General features: G+C 36.9%; 1 protein-coding gene across 1 annotated transcript in view; it reads left to right on the top strand.

Annotated features, from left to right (window-relative positions):
- Positions 1-5,390, top strand: part of THSD7B (thrombospondin type 1 domain containing 7B) — an 832,155-nt gene extending 826,765 nt beyond the window's left edge. The window contains exon 28 of the mRNA XM_047772023.1: positions 4,471-5,390. Coding sequence (XP_047627979.1) covers positions 4,471-4,552 — 82 coding nt within the window. The 3' untranslated portion in view covers positions 4,553-5,390. The remainder of the gene's footprint in view (positions 1-4,470) is intronic.
- The last annotated feature ends 14,991 nt before the right edge of the window (positions 5,391-20,381 follow it).

Genomic DNA, 20,381 nt, shown 5'->3' with positions numbered 1-20,381 from the left:
ACTGGCCTACGCCAGAGCCACAGCAACACAGGATCCGAGCCACATCTGCAACCTACACCACAGCTCGTGGCAACACCGGATCCTCAACCCACTGAGCAAGGCCAGGGATCAAACCTGCAACCTCATGATTCCTAGTCAGATTCATTAACCACTGTGCCACGACAAGAACTCCCAGACCTATCAATATCAAAACACGTACTGCTTACTATTACATAGGAGCTTCCTAAAGAATCTAAATAGATATTTTCACAGCATCTGCTTCTATTAAATAGCTTGCAAAAAAGTTAGAGGATGCCAGTTTTGGAGATTTTATATTTCCTCCCCAAAATGAAAAGCTTAGGACAGGAGAGGGGCTATAATATTCCAGGTATGAGGTGAACACTTTAGATGAAATAATTTTTAATAAAACTTGGAAGTGTTTTAAGAAAATAAAGAAAAAATAGTCTCCTCAAGGGCTGCTTTGTTTAGATATGACCCTTTGTACATTGTCATTAGCATTTGGAGTTTTAAAAATATTACTGATGCCCCAGCTTCACTGGCAATGAAGATCCATGAGTGAATTTAGTGGGGATGAACACTGGGTGAGCTTGTAGTTAATTTAGACATAGTGCATGGAACTTACTCCAGATAACTACATCTATTCTACCTTGTTCAGCACAACTCAGGATAGAGGCTCTCCTTCTGCTGCCACTTCCAGAGTCTCCACCTTCCTGAGTAGCTGCTTGTTAAGTCATCTGGCCTGAGGGTGGTCTCTGTGGCTCAAATTCAAAGGTGCTGAAAAGTGCCCGCAGCTTGCCTGCTAGTTCATAATGAGCTCGCTTTTCTGGCTTAATGGGTTTATCCTTTGCTAAAATGCAAATAATCATGGAAGAGGTCACTTTTAAAATATGTCAGGCAATGATCTCTCACAGTCAGGGTTGTGTAGTGGTTTTCTCCCTTGTACCAACACTGAAAGTGGTGATGGCTGTCAAGGGTGCTCCATTACGAAGGGTTATGAGCCTATTCCTGGGCTCACCAGGAAAGAAGAGTGAGATGGATTGGAGATGTTCACCATGGATACAGGATGACTGGTGGTGGCAGCAGCCCATGTGCCAGTCATTTGTGGGTCTTGATTTAGTTTGAGCGAGGGAGTCACACCTCCCCTGATAGCAGAGCTGGGGAGAGAAAATGATTTTTAAAATGGTTTCTTCATGAATTTCTTAATGAGTACCAGGAAGGGAGAAAAGAAAGGGAGCTGGTGCCTCCAAAGATAAGTCTCCTATATGCTGATTTGGCAGTGGTCAGCCCTCAACTCAGCTCCTCTTCTTAGGGTTCTTTGTAACCAGCCAGAAGGCTTTGTAAAGCCACAGCAGCCCAACAAAACTACCACCTTATTCAGTGCTTGCCAACACCAGAGACCTTTAAAACTCTCGAGGTTCTCAAATCTCACATATTCATAGCTGTGATTTCAGTTTCTGCCAGTTGAGAGCTTACAATATATGACAAGAGTCATCATGAAATGAAGCCTTCATCACAACCATCCCAAACCACCCCACAGCCCACAAAAATCCCAGGCCAACGTATTAAGAGCTCCCTCTTTCTTCTCACCAAGAGGTGAACAGAGGGTTCGTAATTCCATACATGGAAACGTATAAAAATCTGCAATATTCAAGAAGAATTTTCCAGGCCTATCTTCTAGAGGTTGGCCAAGTTTAAATGTATCCTAGGGAATATTATTTGGCCAGAGGTATTTTATTATACTATTTTTAATTGAAGTGTAATTCATTTACAATGTTGTGTTAGTTTTATGTGTACAAAAAAGTGATTCAATTATGCATAAATATGTGCTTTTTCAGATTCTTTTCCATTATAGGTTATTATAAGACAGTGAGTACAGTTCCCTATGCTATACAGTAGAGCCTTGTTATCTATTTTATATATAGTAGTGTGTATGTTAGTCCTAAACTCCTAATTTATCTCTCTCCCACACACACATACCTCTCTCCTTCCTCCCCATGTCCCAGGACTCAGCTTTCCCATGTCTTTGTCAAATAGCCCTTAGCAAAGCCAGGGAACAGTAGATTGTGAGAGACTCTGGAAACACCTCCATTTCTTCCTCCTCTTTTCTCTTTCCCTAAAACAGCAGGAAATGGGGGAGAGGGAAGACCTCTATTGTCATTGAAATGAAATTCTTCTCACTCTTTTTGACCTTAGGACAAGCTCTACTAGCACCACCAGTATGGTTATGCAAGATGTCACTTCCAAGATGTCCTAAATTGTCATTTGTGTGATTTCTTAGTCCCTTTAAATGCTGTAGATTTAGCATACTCAGGACACAAACTGGGTCCACCCTCCATGAGCCAACGGCGGGAAATATGACTAGAGCCATCATAAGAGACATATAATACTAATATAAAGTTGAGTTAAATGTTATTCAGATAATTATGCAGTAACTGCTCTTTTGGGAACAGAAGAGACCTCAAAAGCTGGAAATCACAGGCCTAGGGTCCCTCCGCAGAGGCATGTTTCTGCCTCCTCAGCTGAGAAGGTATCTACCTGCGAGTGCCCAGCACTCAGCCACCAGCTGCTGAGCACCCAGTGCACGGCGGGTGCCAGGTGGGGATCCATGATTGCTTTCGGTAGGTTTTTTAAAAATCATTTCATTTACCTCTTTAGCATCTATTAATTGCTTCATACATTAAACCATAAAAAGTTTTTTTCCCGAATTAGAATTTGAGTACTTTAACCTAGGAGATTCTCCTTAGAACTATTTTATCGAACATCTTTTTTTTTTTTTTAATCATGGTAGAATCCACATAAAATTTTCTACTTTACTATTAAGTGAAAGAGGCCAGACACAAAAAGCTGTACATATAGTATGATTCCATTAATAGGAAATACCCAGAATAGGTGAAGCTCCAGAGGCAGAAAGTTGATATGTGGTTGCCAGGGAGGGGGTGGGGGATGGGGAGAGACTGCTTAGAGGGTAAACTTTTACCCTGGGGGTGATGGTTAGACAACATTGTGAGTGTTCAAAGGCCACTCAATTGTGCACATTAAGATGCCTGTCTTTAACATACATTCACTCAACGCATAAAAATTAACTTACCTGTACAGACAAAAACATTTCTACCAAGTGCCTAATGAATTACATTGATACAAAGAGAAGGCCCTGAAGCATTAAAAGCATTTGTCCTGTGCATTTTAGATAAACTTAGATTCCAGGCTATGCCACTCAGTGACTTGGGGGAGGGTAAATAACCTCTCTAGTCCTTCTCTGTAAAGTAAGGACAAACCTAATGTCTCCTTCTCAGTGCTGTTGTGGGATTCACTGAGATATTGTATGTAAAATGCTCAGCACAGGGCTTGGCACTCCTGTGCTCCCAATTAATAACAGATGCTGCTGTAAAATAAATAGCGTAGAAATTTGGAGACAGAGAGGGAGATGCTTCCTGTGGAGAAGGACAACCCAAAAAGAGCTGGACTGTGAGGGTGTGGCAAATCCATGGCCCTGAAGAGGGAAGGGAGACTTCACAGTGGGGGTGGGGCAGTTGTGTGGCAGAATTCAAACTATAAATCCTCTCCAATTGAGATTCACCCATACTAAGAATCAAAGGGCTGTAATGATCTGGGATACCACTGTGTGATTTGGTAATATTACTTGACTTCAGCTTCTCTCTCCAGGAGAAGGAATGAACAGTCGCCTCTGTGACCTGGAAAAATTGTCAGCCTCAGGGAGAACTGAGACCTAGGGAGCAGGGCTTGGCCTGGTGCAGAATCAGTGAGGTTTTCTGGACAGACTCTTATGACTTAGCAGCTAGATATCAGGTTTTGGGCCATAGAAAAAGCGTGTTGACTTAAAAACCACCAGGGAGTTCCTGTCTTGGTTCAACATTAACAAACCCAACTAGTATCCAAGAGGACATGGGTTCAATCCCTGGCCTCACTCAGTGGGTTAAGGATCTGGAGTTGACCTGAGCTGTGGTGTAGGTTGCAGACACAGCTCAGATCCTGCATTGCTATGGCCTGGGACCGCAGCTACAGCTCCAATTTGACCCCTAGCCTGGGAACTTCCATATGTCCTGGGTGTGGCCCCTAAAAAGACAAAAAATAAAATAAAGTAAAAACCAGACCAGGCCAGAGTAAAACATGGCAGTCTTGCTGTTCCAGCTGCCTATGTGAAACATCTATGCTGTGGAGGTTGCAATCAGGTAGGAATTAGTGAGCACCAGATGTTTACATTGCTGAGTATCAACAAAGTAGCCTTTTTACCATATTTACTCTTTCCACTAAACCATTTTTAAGATTTTGAAAACAAAAAAACAAAAAAACAAAGTCTTCTCCTGCTACTAGTATTCCACAAAGGAACCCACCAGTCCAGAGAAATGAATCTTTTGTCTAACCACTTGAATTCCTGTACCTCACAGTTTACTTTGGCAGATGAAATGGAGCTCTGTGAACTTTATCTCAGGAACTCTTTTCCCTTTACAGCAAGAAGCCAAAAGCACATCAAAGCACACCTCCTCAACAGAAGCCTCTGACCTTAGCCTACGATGGAGACTTAGACATGTAACCTGAAAAAGAAATCCAAATGTAGACATCAACTGCCTTAACTGCTTTCTCTTTTGTAGCTCTCAGACTTCTCAGTTTTTTGAGGAATCTCATGATGTGATATACTGGGCAGAATACAGATACTGCAAACGTAATCTTGCCTCAACTTCATTTGGACATGGAGTCAAGGAGTATTAGGCCTGCCATTTTGCTTTCCAGTTGCTTGTGGGTGTGAGTGTTTAATTTTTTGATTTTCCCAAGGGACCTAAAAACCCTTCTCTTCCTGCTTGGAAATGGGAAGAAGAAAACATGATGAAATTCCCACAGACTTGAGTAAACTTTATTCTCAGCAGCATGATGACAATCTGGAGGAAAGTCCAATCAAGGCATTTACTGTAAATGACAAATCTGACACTGCATTGTTATGCACTATATTAGTGCAAATCTTTATTCTTCCCATACTTCAACACTGAGTTTTCTAGCGTTTACATTGGTTCAAAGACTTTCAAAGTGGATTGCCTATTTTCATGAACACAGAGAAAATGGGTTGCCATTTCAGAAATTCTCTGAGTTTGTACCTTTAAATATTATATTTTGTTTGGAGCTGATGGGATGATGGCACCTCATGGGTTGCATCTATTGAAAACAAATGGAATGTATGTAGTTGCTGGACTAGATGAAAGCTAGGCTGTTTGGGATGAAATATGTATTGAATGTTAGGTGTACAAATGAAATAGGTGGTTGTACTGGAGAATGAGATAAATTATTTAATAACTAAATTTGTGTATTTTAACAAAAACTTAGCCATGTAGATATAGCATTAACCACACACAGTTGTAATTCAGTTTAATGAGGATAAACTCTGCTTTTGTAATTTCGATTTTCTTATCTGAATATTTATAAATTCTTTTTTTGAATTTAATTATCTGACCTCATTTAATATACATCGAACGCTGATCCTGTTTGTAGCAAGTCTTGCTTTTATAAAGGTTTCAATAATATCTCAAACAACACATGAAAAAGCTGAAACCATTTTATGAAGATAAATGTTTGTAATTGTTGATGTTGAAAAGTAAGAAGGTGCCATCTTGTGGTATTTACTTGTATTTATAATAAAGTGCTCAAGAGACTGTGATGTTGACTGTTCTAGATTTATTCACTTCTGAAGAGCCCATGATTCCATCAAACAGCTTTAATAACAGCTTCCTTGTGTCACTGTTTGTTTTAGAGCTTGACAACTGAAATCACTGATAGAGAAAAGGAATCTTAACCCACATTTTCAGTACTATCGGTCATGCTATGAAATGGACCCAAGCATGATTAGACAGAGTAGCTTTGAAGGAATATTTAAAGCTCAGGTAACATTGGAGCAAACCACTGTCCTAAGGCAAACACTGATATGTAAATGAACTCAGAAGCCTGCGAAAATGGAAATGTAAGAAATGTGATACAGTGAGCAAGATAGAGGATGTTTTTTATACTCTGACTTTTTTTTAACCATTTTAACACTGATTTTATTCAATGGCACCATGGTTTTAAATGAAAAAAGTAAATGGAAAGAGACTAGCTTATGTCAATATCACATTTGAGGAAACAACTCCTAGAGTTATCCTTTTATTCACTTTAGTGAAAGCTGCAGTAGTCTTCATGGTAGTTTCAAGAGCTGCTGCTTGGGGCTCAAATCTTAGCTGTACCCTTTATTGCCTGTGAGATCCTATGCAAATATTATAAATTCCCTCTGCCTCAGAAACAACAGAGCCACAAAATGAAGATAATGCAATCATTTTCCTCTTAAGTTAGACATGAACAATAAATGTAAAATGGGGCTCTGGTTCAAGATGGCAATATAGGGGAATCTTGAGCTCACCTCCTCCCACAGATATGCCAAATCTACAGCCACCTAGGGGACAATCCTCCAAAAGAAAAACACAAAGTAGCTGAGTGACTCCTATACATCAGGAAGACAAGAAAAAACCCACAAAAGCCTACTATATAACACAGGAAAGTCTACTCAATGTTCTGTAATAACCTATATGAGAAAAAAAGAAATGGATATAGGTATAGGTATCACTTATTTGCTTTATTGTAAACCTGAAGCTAATACAACATTGTAAATCAACTATACCCCAACAAAATTAAAAGAGGAAGAAAAGGAAAAAGCCCACAGCAAAATGGTTAGGAGAGGCTAAGACACAATCCCTATAAGCCCCACCCCTGTTAACAATGACCCATATCAGGAGAAACTCAAAATGCCCAGCTTCTCTCTGAAAATTAAAATATTTGAACCCCATATTTGGCAACCTCAGCTTTTAAGACCTGCACCGGAAAAGACAGGCCTTCAAAACATTTAGCTTTGAAGACCAACAGGGCTTATGACCACGAGATGCACAAGGCCATGGCTAACAAACAGTTCTTAAAGAGTTTGCATGAACTCACCATGGCTACTCTCAGGGCCCAGCAGAGAGGCACCCAGTTGAAAAGTGTCCAGAATTTCTGTGAAAAAGGCCTATTTGCATATCTTAATCCTTTGGCTGGAAGGGGCAGGTATCTAATTTAATCTACATCTAAGGGCTAACTGAAATACTCTCCAAAGGCCCTGGAGGCTGGTGGGCACCATCTTAAAGGTCTCCCTCTGTCTTACCCCAGGTCTCTACTATCTCCTGGTAAGGAGCTTATTCACATATCTGGTGCCCTGGTTTTTCATTGCCACCAAGGCATCAGGGCATCCTGATCACCTAGCTGTGGTAGCCAGTGGGGCTTACATTAGCAGGTCCCACAGGATGACAATAGAAATATTTCTTAACTAGCTCACCTCTCTCCAGGACACAGCACAAAGGCCACAGACAGAAATGCCCAGGCATTCCATGAAAGAGGAAATTAAATTATGTTTATAATTGTTGCCTGAGAGGCAGGCACATATTTAGGAGCCAACTGTAATCCTCTCCAGAGACTAAGGAGGCTGGTGGAATAATCTTTGGGCTCACTCTCTACCTCACCCCTGTCACTGATATCTCCAAAAAGGAGCTGGTACACCTGCCTGGCTGCCTAGATTTTGTGGCTTCTACACAGAGGACATATTCCTTGATAGCCTAGCTCTCATAGCCAGTGCAGCTTGTGTTCATGGGCTCAATAGTATGGTATCAAACAAAGAAATAGCTCTTATCTGTCACGCTGGGGCTAAGTGCAGAGTGAAAAAGCAGAAATGTCCATCTTCCAGTCATTTTCTGGAAGAGGTATATCTGTATAACTTAAAATCTATTGTTTGAAGATCCAGCATCCATTTAGCCTAAATCTAGGTGATAATGCCCTCTGATGTGGGACACTGAAAGGTCTTGGCATACCCTCAACTACTGGCAGCCACTAAGAATTAAGAAATCTATTTGGACAATCAAAGAGGTTTGAGAGAGAGGAAAATGTAGGATTGAATGAAAAGGTACACCTTCTATACAATACCACTTCTTCAAGACTAGGGGAGATGATTTTTTTACCTAATCCCTAGAAACTAATACAGAGAATCAAGGAAAATTTTAAAACAGAGAAATGTGTTTCAAATGAAAGAAGAACAAGAAAATCCCTCAGAAAATATCATAATCAAATTGGAACTAAGTTATTTTTCTGACAAACAGTTCAAAATAATTATTAGAAAGATGCTTATCAAGGTCAAAAGACTGATACATAAATAAATTCAGAGTTTCAACAACAGACAGAAAATATAAAACTATATAAACAATGTAATGAAGCTGATGAGTACAGTTTCTGAACTGAAAAATAAGGGAGTTCAACAATGGACAAGATGAATTGGAAGAATAGGTCAGCAAACTTGAAGACAAGGCAGAGAAATTTATTCAATCAGAACAGCAAAAAGAAAAATCATGAAAAAGAGTGAAGACAACATAAGGGACTTATAGGACAAAATCAGGTTGAGCAATGTTTGCATTATAGAAATTTCAAAAGAAGAGAGAGAGAAAAGCCCAGAAAACATTTAAATAAATAATAGCTGAAAACTTCTGTAACTAAGGGAAGGGAACAGATGATCTACATCCATGAAGTCCAGAGTTTTTCAAATAGGATGAACACAAAGAGACCCAAACCAGGTCAAGTACTGAAGAAAAAACTGCCAAGAAAGAATACTCTACCCAGCAAAGTTGTCCTTCAGAATTAAAAAGAAAGAAGGCATTTCCAGATAAGCAAAAGCTGAAGGAATTCATCAATAGACTAGCTTACAAGAAATGATAAGGAAGTTTTAAAAGCTGAAACAAAATAACACTAATTAGTAACAGGAAAGTATATGCAGATATAAATCTTACTGGTAGAGGCAAAAGCATAGTAAAACTCAGTGTAGTCTAATGTGGTAAAGTTGATGGTTTACTCACTTGTAAAGTTAGTATGAAGGTTGAAAGACAAAAGTAGCAAAAATAATCACAATAATTTGTTAATAGATATGCAAGATAAAAGATGCACATTGTTCTCTCAAAAATGTAAAATGTGGGAGTTTCCACTTTGGTACAATGGGATCAGTGGTGTCTCTGCAGCACCAGAATGCAGGTTTTATCTTCAGCCTGGCAGAGTGGGTTAAAGGATCTGGGATTGCTGCAGCTGCAGTGAAGTTTGCAATTGTGGCTGAGATCTGACCCTTAGCCCAGGAACTCCATATGCCACAGAGCAGTCAAAAATTTTTAAAAAATATATGTGTATATATGTATATAAAAAATGTCAGGGGAGGAATAAATATGTAGAGTTCAAGAATGTATTCAAACTGATTATGTTATGAAATAAAATAGACTGTTATAAATATAGTTTGTTATTTGTAAGCCTTATGGTAACCACAAAGCAAAAAAACAATAACAGATATACTAAAGAGAAAGAAATTTAGGATGCCACTAGAGAAATCAAGCAATCACAAGGGGAGAGAACAAGAATAGAAGGAACAGACTAATTAGAAAACATTTTTAAAAATGGTAGTAAGTCTATACCTATCAATAATTACATTCACTGTCTATGGACCAAATTCTCCAGTCTAAAGACAAAGGGGCTAGATGGATTAAAAGAAAAAAAAAAAAAAAGACTGTCTGTATGCTGCCTACAAGAGACTTCAGATGCAATGACATATGCAGACTAAAAGTGAAAGGGTGGAAAAATATTCTGTGGAAATTGAAACCAAAGGAAATCTGGGGTAGCTATGCTTATATTAGACAAAATAGACTTTAAGAAAAAAACTCTAACAAGAGACTAAGAAGGTCATTACCCAATAATAAAGATGTCAATTCAGCAAAACAATGTAACATTGTAAATATTTATGCACCCACAATAGGAACACCTAAATATATAAAGCAAATATTAAAGACCCAAAGTGAGAAATATAACAATAGTAGGGATTTTAATACCCCACTATATCAACAGATAGGTCATCCAAATAAAAATCAATACAGAAGCATTAGCCTTAAATGACATACTAGAGCAATGAACACTACATACATACAGAGAACATTCCATATGAAGCAATAGTATATACATTCTTCTCAAGTGCACATGGAAAATTCTCCAAGATAAATCATGTGTTAGGACACAAAATAAATCTTGATAAATTTAAGAACACTGAAATTTTATCAGGTGTCTTTCAAACACAACATCAGAAATCAATTATAAGAATAAAACTGGAAAAGTCACAAATATGTGGAGATTGAACACAATACTGAAAACCAAAGGGTCAAAGAAGAAATTGAAAGAGATTAAAAAAAAATCTTGAGTCAAATAAAAAAGGAAATATATCAGTCTTACAGAAATCAGCAAAAGTCAGTCTAAGAGGGAAGTTCATAGCAATAATGTCTACATTAGTAAACCAAAAAGATCTCAAACAACCTAATTTTGCCCTTCAAGGAAATAGGAGAGGAACAAATAAAGCTCAAAGCTAACAGAAGGAAAGAAATAACACAGATCAGAATGGAAATAAATGAAAGAGTCTAACAAGATAATAGTTAACATCACTGAAAATAAGAGCTGTTTTACTTTGAAAAGGCAAATAAAATAGACAAATCTTTAGCTCCACTCAGCAAGAAAAAAGCAGATAGGACTCCAACAAATAAAATCAGAAATGAGAGCAATGTTACAACTGATAACACAGAAATGCAAAGGATCATAAGCGATTACTATGAAAAAGTATATGCCAACAAATCAGATGACTTAGAAGAGATGGCTAAATTCCCAGAAATATACAATCTACCAAGAATGAATTATAAAAAATAGAAAATCTTGGAGTTCCCATTGTGAAGCAGCAGAAATGAATCCATCTAGGAACCACGAGGTTGCAAGTTCGATCCCTAGCCTCGTTCAGTGGGTTAAGGATCCCGCATCGCAGTGAGCTGTGGTGTAGGTCACAGACACAGCTCGGATACCGTGTTGCTGTGGCTCTGGCATAGGCTGGCAGCAACAGCTCTGATTAGACCCCTAGCCTGGGAACCTCCATAGGCCACAGGTGCAGCCCTAAAAAGATAGATTTTGCTGTGTAGCACTGAGAACTATGTCTAGATACTTACATCACAACACAACAATAGGAGGAAAAAGTATGTACACATGTATGTGTAACTTGGTCCCCATGCTGTACAGTGGAAAAAAAAAGACAAAAATTCAAAAAAAATATAGAAAATCTGAACAGATTTCTTCTAAGATTAAACTAGTAATCAAAAATCTCCCAACACACTAAATTCCAGCACCAGATGGTTTCACTGGTGAATGTAAGAACTAAGGCCAATCCTTATCAAACTCTATTTTTATTAATTTTACTACATTTATACTTGTACAGCGATCACCACAACTCAATTTTATAGCATTTCAAAGTTAGATGGGGAAAGGAAATTTCCAAACTTATTTGACAAGGCAGCATTACCCTGTTACTGAAACAAGAACACTATTAAAAAAGTAATTGACAGGTAAATACCCCTGGTGAATACTGATGCAAAAATCCACAAAAATATTAGTAGTAAATTGAATTTTAAAATGCATTAAAAGGATCACACGCCATGATCAAGTGGATTTGTCCCAGGCATGTAAAGTTGGTTCAACAGCCATAAATCAATCAATGTGATATATCAAATTATCAAAACAGAGGATAAAAATCATGATCATCTCAATAGAAGCAGAAAAAGCATTTGGCAAAATTCAATGTCTATTTGCAATAAAAACACTCAATGAGCTGGGTATAGAGGAGTTGTACCTCAACATTACAAGGACATATTTGATAAGCCCATAGCTAACATCTTAAGGTTGAAAGCTGAAATACTTTTCCCTAAGAATAGGAATAAGACAATCGTGTCTACTCTGACCACTTTTATTTAACATAGTATTCAAAGTCCTCACCAGAGAAATCAGTCAATAAAAAGAAAAGGTATATGTATTGAAAAGAAAGAAATGAAAAAGTCTCTATTTGGAGATGGCATGATATTATATACATAAAACCCTAAAGACTCCACAAAAAAACAGAATAAAAAAATTCAGTTAATCTAGTTAATATATTAAAAAAGTCACTTGCATCATTATATTGCACTTCTATACCCTAATAAAAAACTATTAGAAAGAGAAATTAAGAAAACGATCCCATTTGCAATTTGTGAAAAAATAAAATACCTTGGAATAAATTTAATCAACAAAGTGCAAGATTTTTTTTAAGGGCTATACTCATGGCATATGGAAGTTCCTGGAGCTAGGGGTTGAATCTGAGCTTTAGCTGCTGGCCTATGCCAGAGCCACAACAATTCTAGATCCAAATTGCATCAGCAACCTACACTACAGCTTGCAATAATGCTGGATCCTTAACCCACTGAGTGAGGCCAGGGATTGAACCTGTATCCTTATGGATACTAGTCAGGTTCTTAACCCATAGAGTGACAACAGATTCCAAAAGTGCAAGATATTTACATTGAATAATGTAAGACACTGATGTAGGAAATTGAAGACAATAAAAATAAATGGGAAATTATTACAGACTCATGGGTTGGAAGAATTAATACTGTTAAACTTTGCATGCTACCTAAAGGAATATACAGATTCAACACAATTCAACACAATTCAAAATTTCAATTGAATTTTTCACAGAAATAGAACAATTCTAAAATGTGTATGTAATGACAAAAGACCCTAACTAGCCAAAGTAACCTTGAGAAAGGAAAACAAATTTGGAGACATCATGCTTTCTAACTATATTACAAAGTTTTAGTAATCAAAAAGGTATATTATTGATATGGAACAGACATGTACATCAATGGAACAGAATAGAGAACCCAGAAATAATGCAAACATATATGGCCAATTACTTTATGATGAAGGAGCCAAAAATATGTAATTGGGAAAAGAGAGTCTCTTCAGTTAATGGTGCTGGGAAAACTGTATACCCACATACGAAAGATTTAATTTGAATCCCTATTTTACATCATACACAAAAATTAACTCTAAATGGATTAAAGACTTGGACATAGACCTAAAACTATAAGGCTCCTAAAAGAAAGCAAAGGTGATAAGCTTCTTGACATCAGTCTTGCTTGTATTTTTTGGATCTGACACCAAAGCAAAGGCAACAAAGGCAAAAATAAACAAGTGGGACTACAGTGAATTTAAAAGCTTCTATAAAGCAGAGGAAACCATCAACAAAATGAAAATGCAGTCTCCCAAATAGGAGAAAATATTTGCAAATCACATAACTGATAAGGGCTAATATCTAAAATATTTAAGGAATTCATACAAATCAATGGTAAGAAATCCCTAACAATTTCATTAAAAATGTTCAGAAGGTCTGATTAGACATTTTTACCAATGATAACACACAGATGGCCAATAGGTACATGAAAGGGTTCTCAATATCACTAATCATCAGGGAAATACAAATTAAAACCACAGTGGCACATCATCTCATACCTATAAAACGGGCTTTATTAAAAAGACAAAAAATAATGTGTTGGTGCAGATGTGGAAAAAAGGGAACCACTGTGCACTGTTAGGGGTAATGTAAGCTGGTGTAGCCACTATGGAAAATAGTATGCACGTTCTTCAAAAAACAAAACAATAGAACTACCATATCATCTAGAAATTCCATGGCTGGATATTTATCTGAAGGAAATGAGACACTAACTCAAAAAAATATCTGCACTCCATGTTTACCGCTATTAACAATAGCCAAGGTGTGGAAACAACCTGTTTTCCATCCATCAACAGATGAACAGATAAAGAAAATGTGACATCTATTCAATGGAATATTATTCTGCCATAAAATAGAAGGAAATTCTTCCATTTGTGAGAGTACAGATGGACCTTGTGGGCATAGTGCTAAGTGATGTAAGTCAGATAAGGACAAATGCTATATAATGTCACTTAGATGTGGAATCTTACCGAAGGGGAGAAAAAAAAAGAACAGATTGGTAGTTGCCAGAGTTAGGAGGTAGGGGTTATTAGGGTCAGATAAATAGGTAAAAGTGTCAAAAGTTACCAACTTCCAGTTATAAAATTATTAAGTCCTGGAGATATAATCCATAGCATGGTGAACATAGTTAATAATTGGGTATTGCATATTTAAAATTTGTTGAGAGTTTTTTTATTTATTTTTTTTTATGGCCAAACCTGTGGCATATGGAAGTTCCCGGGCCAGGGATTGAATCCAGGCCACAGCTGTGCCCTGTGCCATAGTTGTGGCAACGCCAGATCCTTTAACCCTCTGTACTGGGTGGGGAATTGAACTCATACCTTCAAAGTGACCCAAACTGCTGCAGTCAGTTTCTTAACCCAGTGCATCACAGTGGGAACTCCAAGAGAGTAAATCTTAAAAGTTCTCATCACAAGAAATAATTTGTAACTGTATGTGGTGATGGATGTTAATTAGACTTACTGCAGTGATTATTTCACAGTCTATACATTGTATTTTGTATTTTGTCATTGTATTTTGTACCTGAAGTTAACCTAGTGTTATATGTTAATTTTATCTCAATTTCAGAAAAAAAGGAAAACATAGGAAAAACAAATTATCAGTATGGATTAATAGTCCTGTTACCATTTTCTAATCATAAGATTAATAATGCGATTTTTAAAAAATAATCCTCAATATTATCTACATATTTTAAGTATCTGTAATAATTTTGTCCCTTAAAGTACAAATAAATTCACCCATACATAAGCATATTACAAAAAATGAATACCAAAACACATCATTCATGCTTTTCTAAACCTGATCCCAAAGCATCATAAAGGAAAAAAATCTCAGTGCTAAATCTCTTGCCTCATTTTTTATAGGTTAGACTATCATTTGCTTTGTTTTCTGTTATCTTGCAAATGATCTGTAACAAATAATGCTAAATACTAAAAAACAGGAGTTCCTGTTGTGGCTCAGTGGTTAACGAATCCAACTAGGAACCATGAGGTTTTGGGTTTGATCCCTGGCCTTGCTCAGTGGGTTAAGGATCCAGAGTTCCAGTGAGTTGTGGTGTAGGTCACAGACGTGGCTCAGATCCCACGTTGCTGTGGCTCTGGCTTAGGCTGGAGGCTACAGCTCCGATTCGACCCCTAGCCTGGGAACCTCCATAAGCCCTGGGTGCGGCGCTAGAAAAGACAAAAAAAGACAAAAAAAAAAATACTAAGAAACATGCTCGCCATACTACTAAGTATATCTGAGGGTACTCATAGTGATTTCCTGCCATAGTTTCTTGAAATTGTATGAGTCATATGACTTTGCCATAACCATGGTTTTATTAATAAATTCCCTACCTTGTAATAAAAGTAAATATAAAATAATTTGAATTTACTACATATCAAAAGTGTAATAGATATTACCTACAATAGTACTATATAGCATTTTCAGTTAGGGCCCTTAGGTCACTGAAGTTTTCATTCATTATAGATTCAACAATCATTCATGTATTGAATTTGTGTTAATATATTAGATTTTCAAAAACCATGGCTTGAGAACAATAATTTTTCAAATAATAGTTACTCAAAATATGTTTATTCTAGTTATACCTATTTTTCAAATATCATAATTAATGCAGATTTCATTCTCTCATTCCAACAATACATATTTATTAAATATCTACCATGGGTTAGGCTCAGTGCAAGGAGATACACTGTGAATAAATGAAATATAATCCCGTCCTACTTTTACTTTACTTGAAAATTATACCACACAGATCCAAAGAGTTGGGAATTTCACTCCTTTAGAGCAAAGCCAAGTAAAGCAAGTGAAAGAGTATTTTCCATAGGTATATATAGATTCCAAAAGTTTATGCATGAAATCTGTGAACTCCTTTCCTTAGGAGAGCATATTACCCCTACAGTATATAAAATATTAACACGTGTAGTTCTTATAGTCATAGAATAGTGGTAGGAAGTCTTAAGATGTGAATGTGGTCTATATTACTACATACTAGTCAATGAATAAGTCACTTAAATCACCTTTCACACCACTAAGTATAGAAATGAAATTCAAAAAGACCTACTGATGTATATACTCCATAAATGTATATAGAAGTCCTGGATGACTAGCTTGCAGAATCATTTAGTCTGACATGCAAAATGATTTTATGTTTTTCATTAGTTGCAATCACTTGAAATTGAGAGAATTTACATAAAAATTTGGATCTCTAGCTTCTCTTGAAAACCCAGAAGATCTAGTAAGAAGTACCTTGATCTTTCATGGTTACAATTTGCTGGAACTAAATATAGGCTGCTCTCTTTAGAAATGACATTCACTCTCCACCCATTCACTTCACTAATATTTACTGGATCTCTACTATGTGCCATCACTATTCCAGGTGCTGAGCAAAAAGGAAACCATCTCACTGCCATCGTGGCACTTACATAATCATTAGGAGAAACAGAAGCAAAGCTTGCCCACAAACATCCAATAAAACATTAAAAAGTTAATGTGATAGTAAATGTTGTGATTAAAATTATATAGCACAATGGGACAGAAAGTAACTTTGCTCAAATCCTACTTTCTCAATGAGGCATTCTCCAGTGATAATTTAACACTTTCACTACAAGTCTTCAAATTATAGCCCACCAGTCTAATCAGATCAACTGCTTGTTTTTATAAAGTTTTATTGGAACACAAACACACCCATTCATTGACTTATCATCTATGGCTGCCTTTGTGCTAAGGGCAGGGTTGAACAGTTGCAACAGAGACGCTATGGTCCACAAAGCCTAGAATGCCATCTGGCCTTTTACACACAAAAAATTGCTGACTCCATTCCTGTTGTTACTCTCAATCCCCTTTGACTTCCCCAACATTTTATTTTTCCCATAGCCCTATCACCTCTAAAATTCTCTTCCCTATACTTGTTTATTTTATGGGTTATTATTTATTTTTCCCTTACTTTCCCTTTCATGGCTCAGTGGTTAACAAATCCAACAAGGAACCATGAGGTTGTGGGTTCAATCCTCGGCCTTGCTCAGTGGGTTAAGGATCCAGCGTGGCTGTGAGCTGTGGTGTAGGTCACAGATGTGGTTTGGATCCCGAGTTGCTGTGGCTGTGATTAGACCCCTAGCCTGGGAACCTCCACATATCATGGGTGTGGCCCTAGAAAAGACAAAAGACCAAAAAGAAAAAAAAAAGGTTGTTAATATCATAAGGGTGAAGATCTTAATTATGTTCCTATATGTATCCCATATGATTGGGATATGGTAGGTACTCACTAAATATTTATTGCAGGATTGAGTGAGGTTAGAGAAATAAGCAGTATGTAGCATACGGCCATGGAAGTCATGGTGAAGAATTTGAATTTTATTCTAAATTAATGGGCAGCCACAGGAAGATTTTACATAATGGAGTAAGAGGATATCATCCAGACCACCAAGACTTTTGACTTCCTACATTCCTCACCTGAAACTGACTCAGGTCCATTCATCTGTTTTCCTTCCCTGTACTGTGCTCCAGCTCTCAGTCCAGCAAATAGTCCCTGAATGAGAAACGACTACGGTAATGGAATCTCGAAAGACTAGTGTTTAATGACTCTGCCTCAAAACATTCCTCTGTGGGCAGAAGCCCCAAGAAGTGGTGTGTTTACTGGCAAGTGCTGCACAGTTCTTCACTAACATTAACTACCAAGCTCAGTGATTTGAAACAGATATTATGGAAGTTTTGTAAATTTTATGTATTATATGTTATAGTGTTTAGAAGTTGTCTGAGAAATGCATGCAAAGATGGTATTGTAACCAAAGTACAATAAAACCCAACTGACCAACCAATACACTAGAGTGCACTGGTTTGCCCCCCCAGGCTACAGGTGTGCTTCACTATCAATACCCCACTGTAGTGGGGGTGACTAGCACCTTCCCCCTCAGTCAGTCATGTTCTCATCCACTTATCCTGATATGTTACGGAATTATCACCTTTTTATACAAAGGTCATAAGGGTATGAAGTCTTACAGTAAGCAAAAATTATAACTTGTTAATGACATTTGTTTTCCAAAAGACAAAAATAGTCATTGAGTCTGTGGCTACTGCTGAGATTTTGAAGCTCATTAGGACAACTGGACAAAGGTTTCCTAAGTATATTTCTATTTTTAATGAATTTACAGACTAGGGAAAGCTCATATATGCAATAAGGAACACTGACAATAAGCCTTGACTAACTTTTTTGGGGGATTAAGGAGAGGCTTGGGAAGAAAATGCAATTTCAGCTCTACACTGAAGAGTGAAAGACTTTTTGTTGAGGTAGAGGAAAAGTGACCGCTAATTGACTCAGTATTGCTGCCCCAGAGATTTAAGATAATCTTCACATTCTTTGGAATGAGGACCAAGGTGAGAGTAATTTTCACATTCTTGGGTTGGTCCTAGAATGAATCAGCCCAAAATGAGATTTGACAATTCCTTCATCAAGCAGTGTGAAATGCCTTTCCATTTACACCTCCTTAGATTTGGGCTTCTCAGAAACAAATCACAAGGAGTCCCCCTAGTAAAGAACTTATATCCTATGTCTACTATGGAGCATCCTTATCAATCTCAAGCCAGAAGTGGGAGCTGTGGAAAGTAGAATGTACAACTACCTCATTAAGAAAACCCTGCCTCAATTCATTGGGAGTTAAGAGACTGGGGATTTGAGGAATATTTAGCCATAGTCTAGAAACATACACAGCTCAAAATTCCATCCTAGAGTGTCACTTGGCCTCTGTAGATTATTTTCAAAGGAAAATCACAGATTCAAAGAGTTCAACAAGGTCAACAAAATGGTGTAAGTCAGAGGTTCCTAGACTTGCTTGGTTTACAGGAACCTCAGCAACACAGTAACATTTCCATGATATTTGATAGGTCAAAAGCAATACCTAATCATTCTGTTTATGAAGTAGTTAGGTTCAAAAACTTAATCATTTACATCTTAACAATATAGTAATCTTTTGAATGAACAATGTACATAAATTAAAAGAAAATATAGTATTTTTCATGTTTAAATAACTACAATTATACACTAAATGGATTTGTGCTCCTAGAAAAATTTCATATCAGATCATGGCATCAGATGGGACGCTGCAACCCTCATTTCTTATTCCATATCAATTTTGTTCACCATTTATTTTTGTCATGACAATCAAGGAAAACCCAGCTTATTAAAGATATGACATCATTGAAAGAAATGTAGTGCAAGCTAATGTTGAAATATGAACTGCTTTTAGTAGCTAACATCATAGCTGACGGATGCTATTTTGCTGTGTTTTCCTTATAGATTTTAAATCTGGTAAATGTAATCTTAAGAAATTTTGATATACAGTCAATCAGAATTATGTTTCTGAATGGCCATACATAGCCATCAGTACATCAGGATTTTAACTTTCCATGTTTATTTTCCATGGGCTTGTTTTTCATTTCAAGGATAAATAACCACTTGAGACTCATTTTTTTGTTGTTGTTGTTTTGGGTCCTAAAAATAGAGCTTCAATTTATTTCTCAAATCACCCAAATATCTTTCTATCAAACACTATTGATTTGCTACATATTTAAAAGCACAAGGGGAGCAGTCAAAGGACTTTTTGTGTGTGACCACTCACCCCTAGTAAGTGTGTTCAGTATAGACATTTTTATAGAGGGTGTCCTTAAAATGGAGTAATATACAGTTTCCCATGTTTTCCATTATCAGATCCTTTGCCAAAACATCTCTCATTAACATTTAGTTAACATAATCATACTTATATGTGACAAAAAAAAGTTACCAGGAAACACAAAGTTGAAACACGGATATGAGATGGCAAACAATCACAGAGAAATTGGAAAAAAATAGAAATATTTGACAACTAATTGTTACAACATAAATTGAAAGAATCCATAGTCACTGCCATCAAGAGCAAATTATGAAAGTCTTGTTCATAACTAAAACTGAGAATACATATACACATATACAGATGTGTGTACATGTATATACATGTATGTATATATATACACACATACATATAGATAGGTATGTATAATTTTTTTCAGGGAACCCAAATTTAAGACCAACTAGAGAGGATCTGAGACCAGATTTAATATATTTATACATTGTAGAGTCACTACATTAGGCAAAAAAGAATTATTTTCATTTTCCAGAAGAGGTTAGGTACTTTGAAACATTCCATCAATAAGTTGTAAAGAATCCACTAGAATAGGCCTGTAAGTACCTAGGCAATACATCTTTTAACCAACAAGACAGGCAATAATGTATAATCTCCTAGCCTAACCAATGCTAAGAATGGCTGTGTAAAAATCTTCATATAGATTTTTTGTGATGTCAAGCAAGAACATGGACTGTGCTCCACGCAGGGTCACCGAAGAATACTGATTAATTCTTCCCAGTCTTTTAACAGAAAAGGGGGCTAGTGCCTCTTAAGGGCTCTGTATTGTAACA

The sequence above is a fragment of the Phacochoerus africanus genome, chromosome 3 (genome assembly GCF_016906955.1).
Source record: "Phacochoerus africanus isolate WHEZ1 chromosome 3, ROS_Pafr_v1, whole genome shotgun sequence".
NCBI lineage: Eukaryota > Metazoa > Chordata > Mammalia > Artiodactyla > Suidae > Phacochoerus > Phacochoerus africanus.
This window is presented reverse-complemented; position numbering and strand designations above follow the sequence as displayed.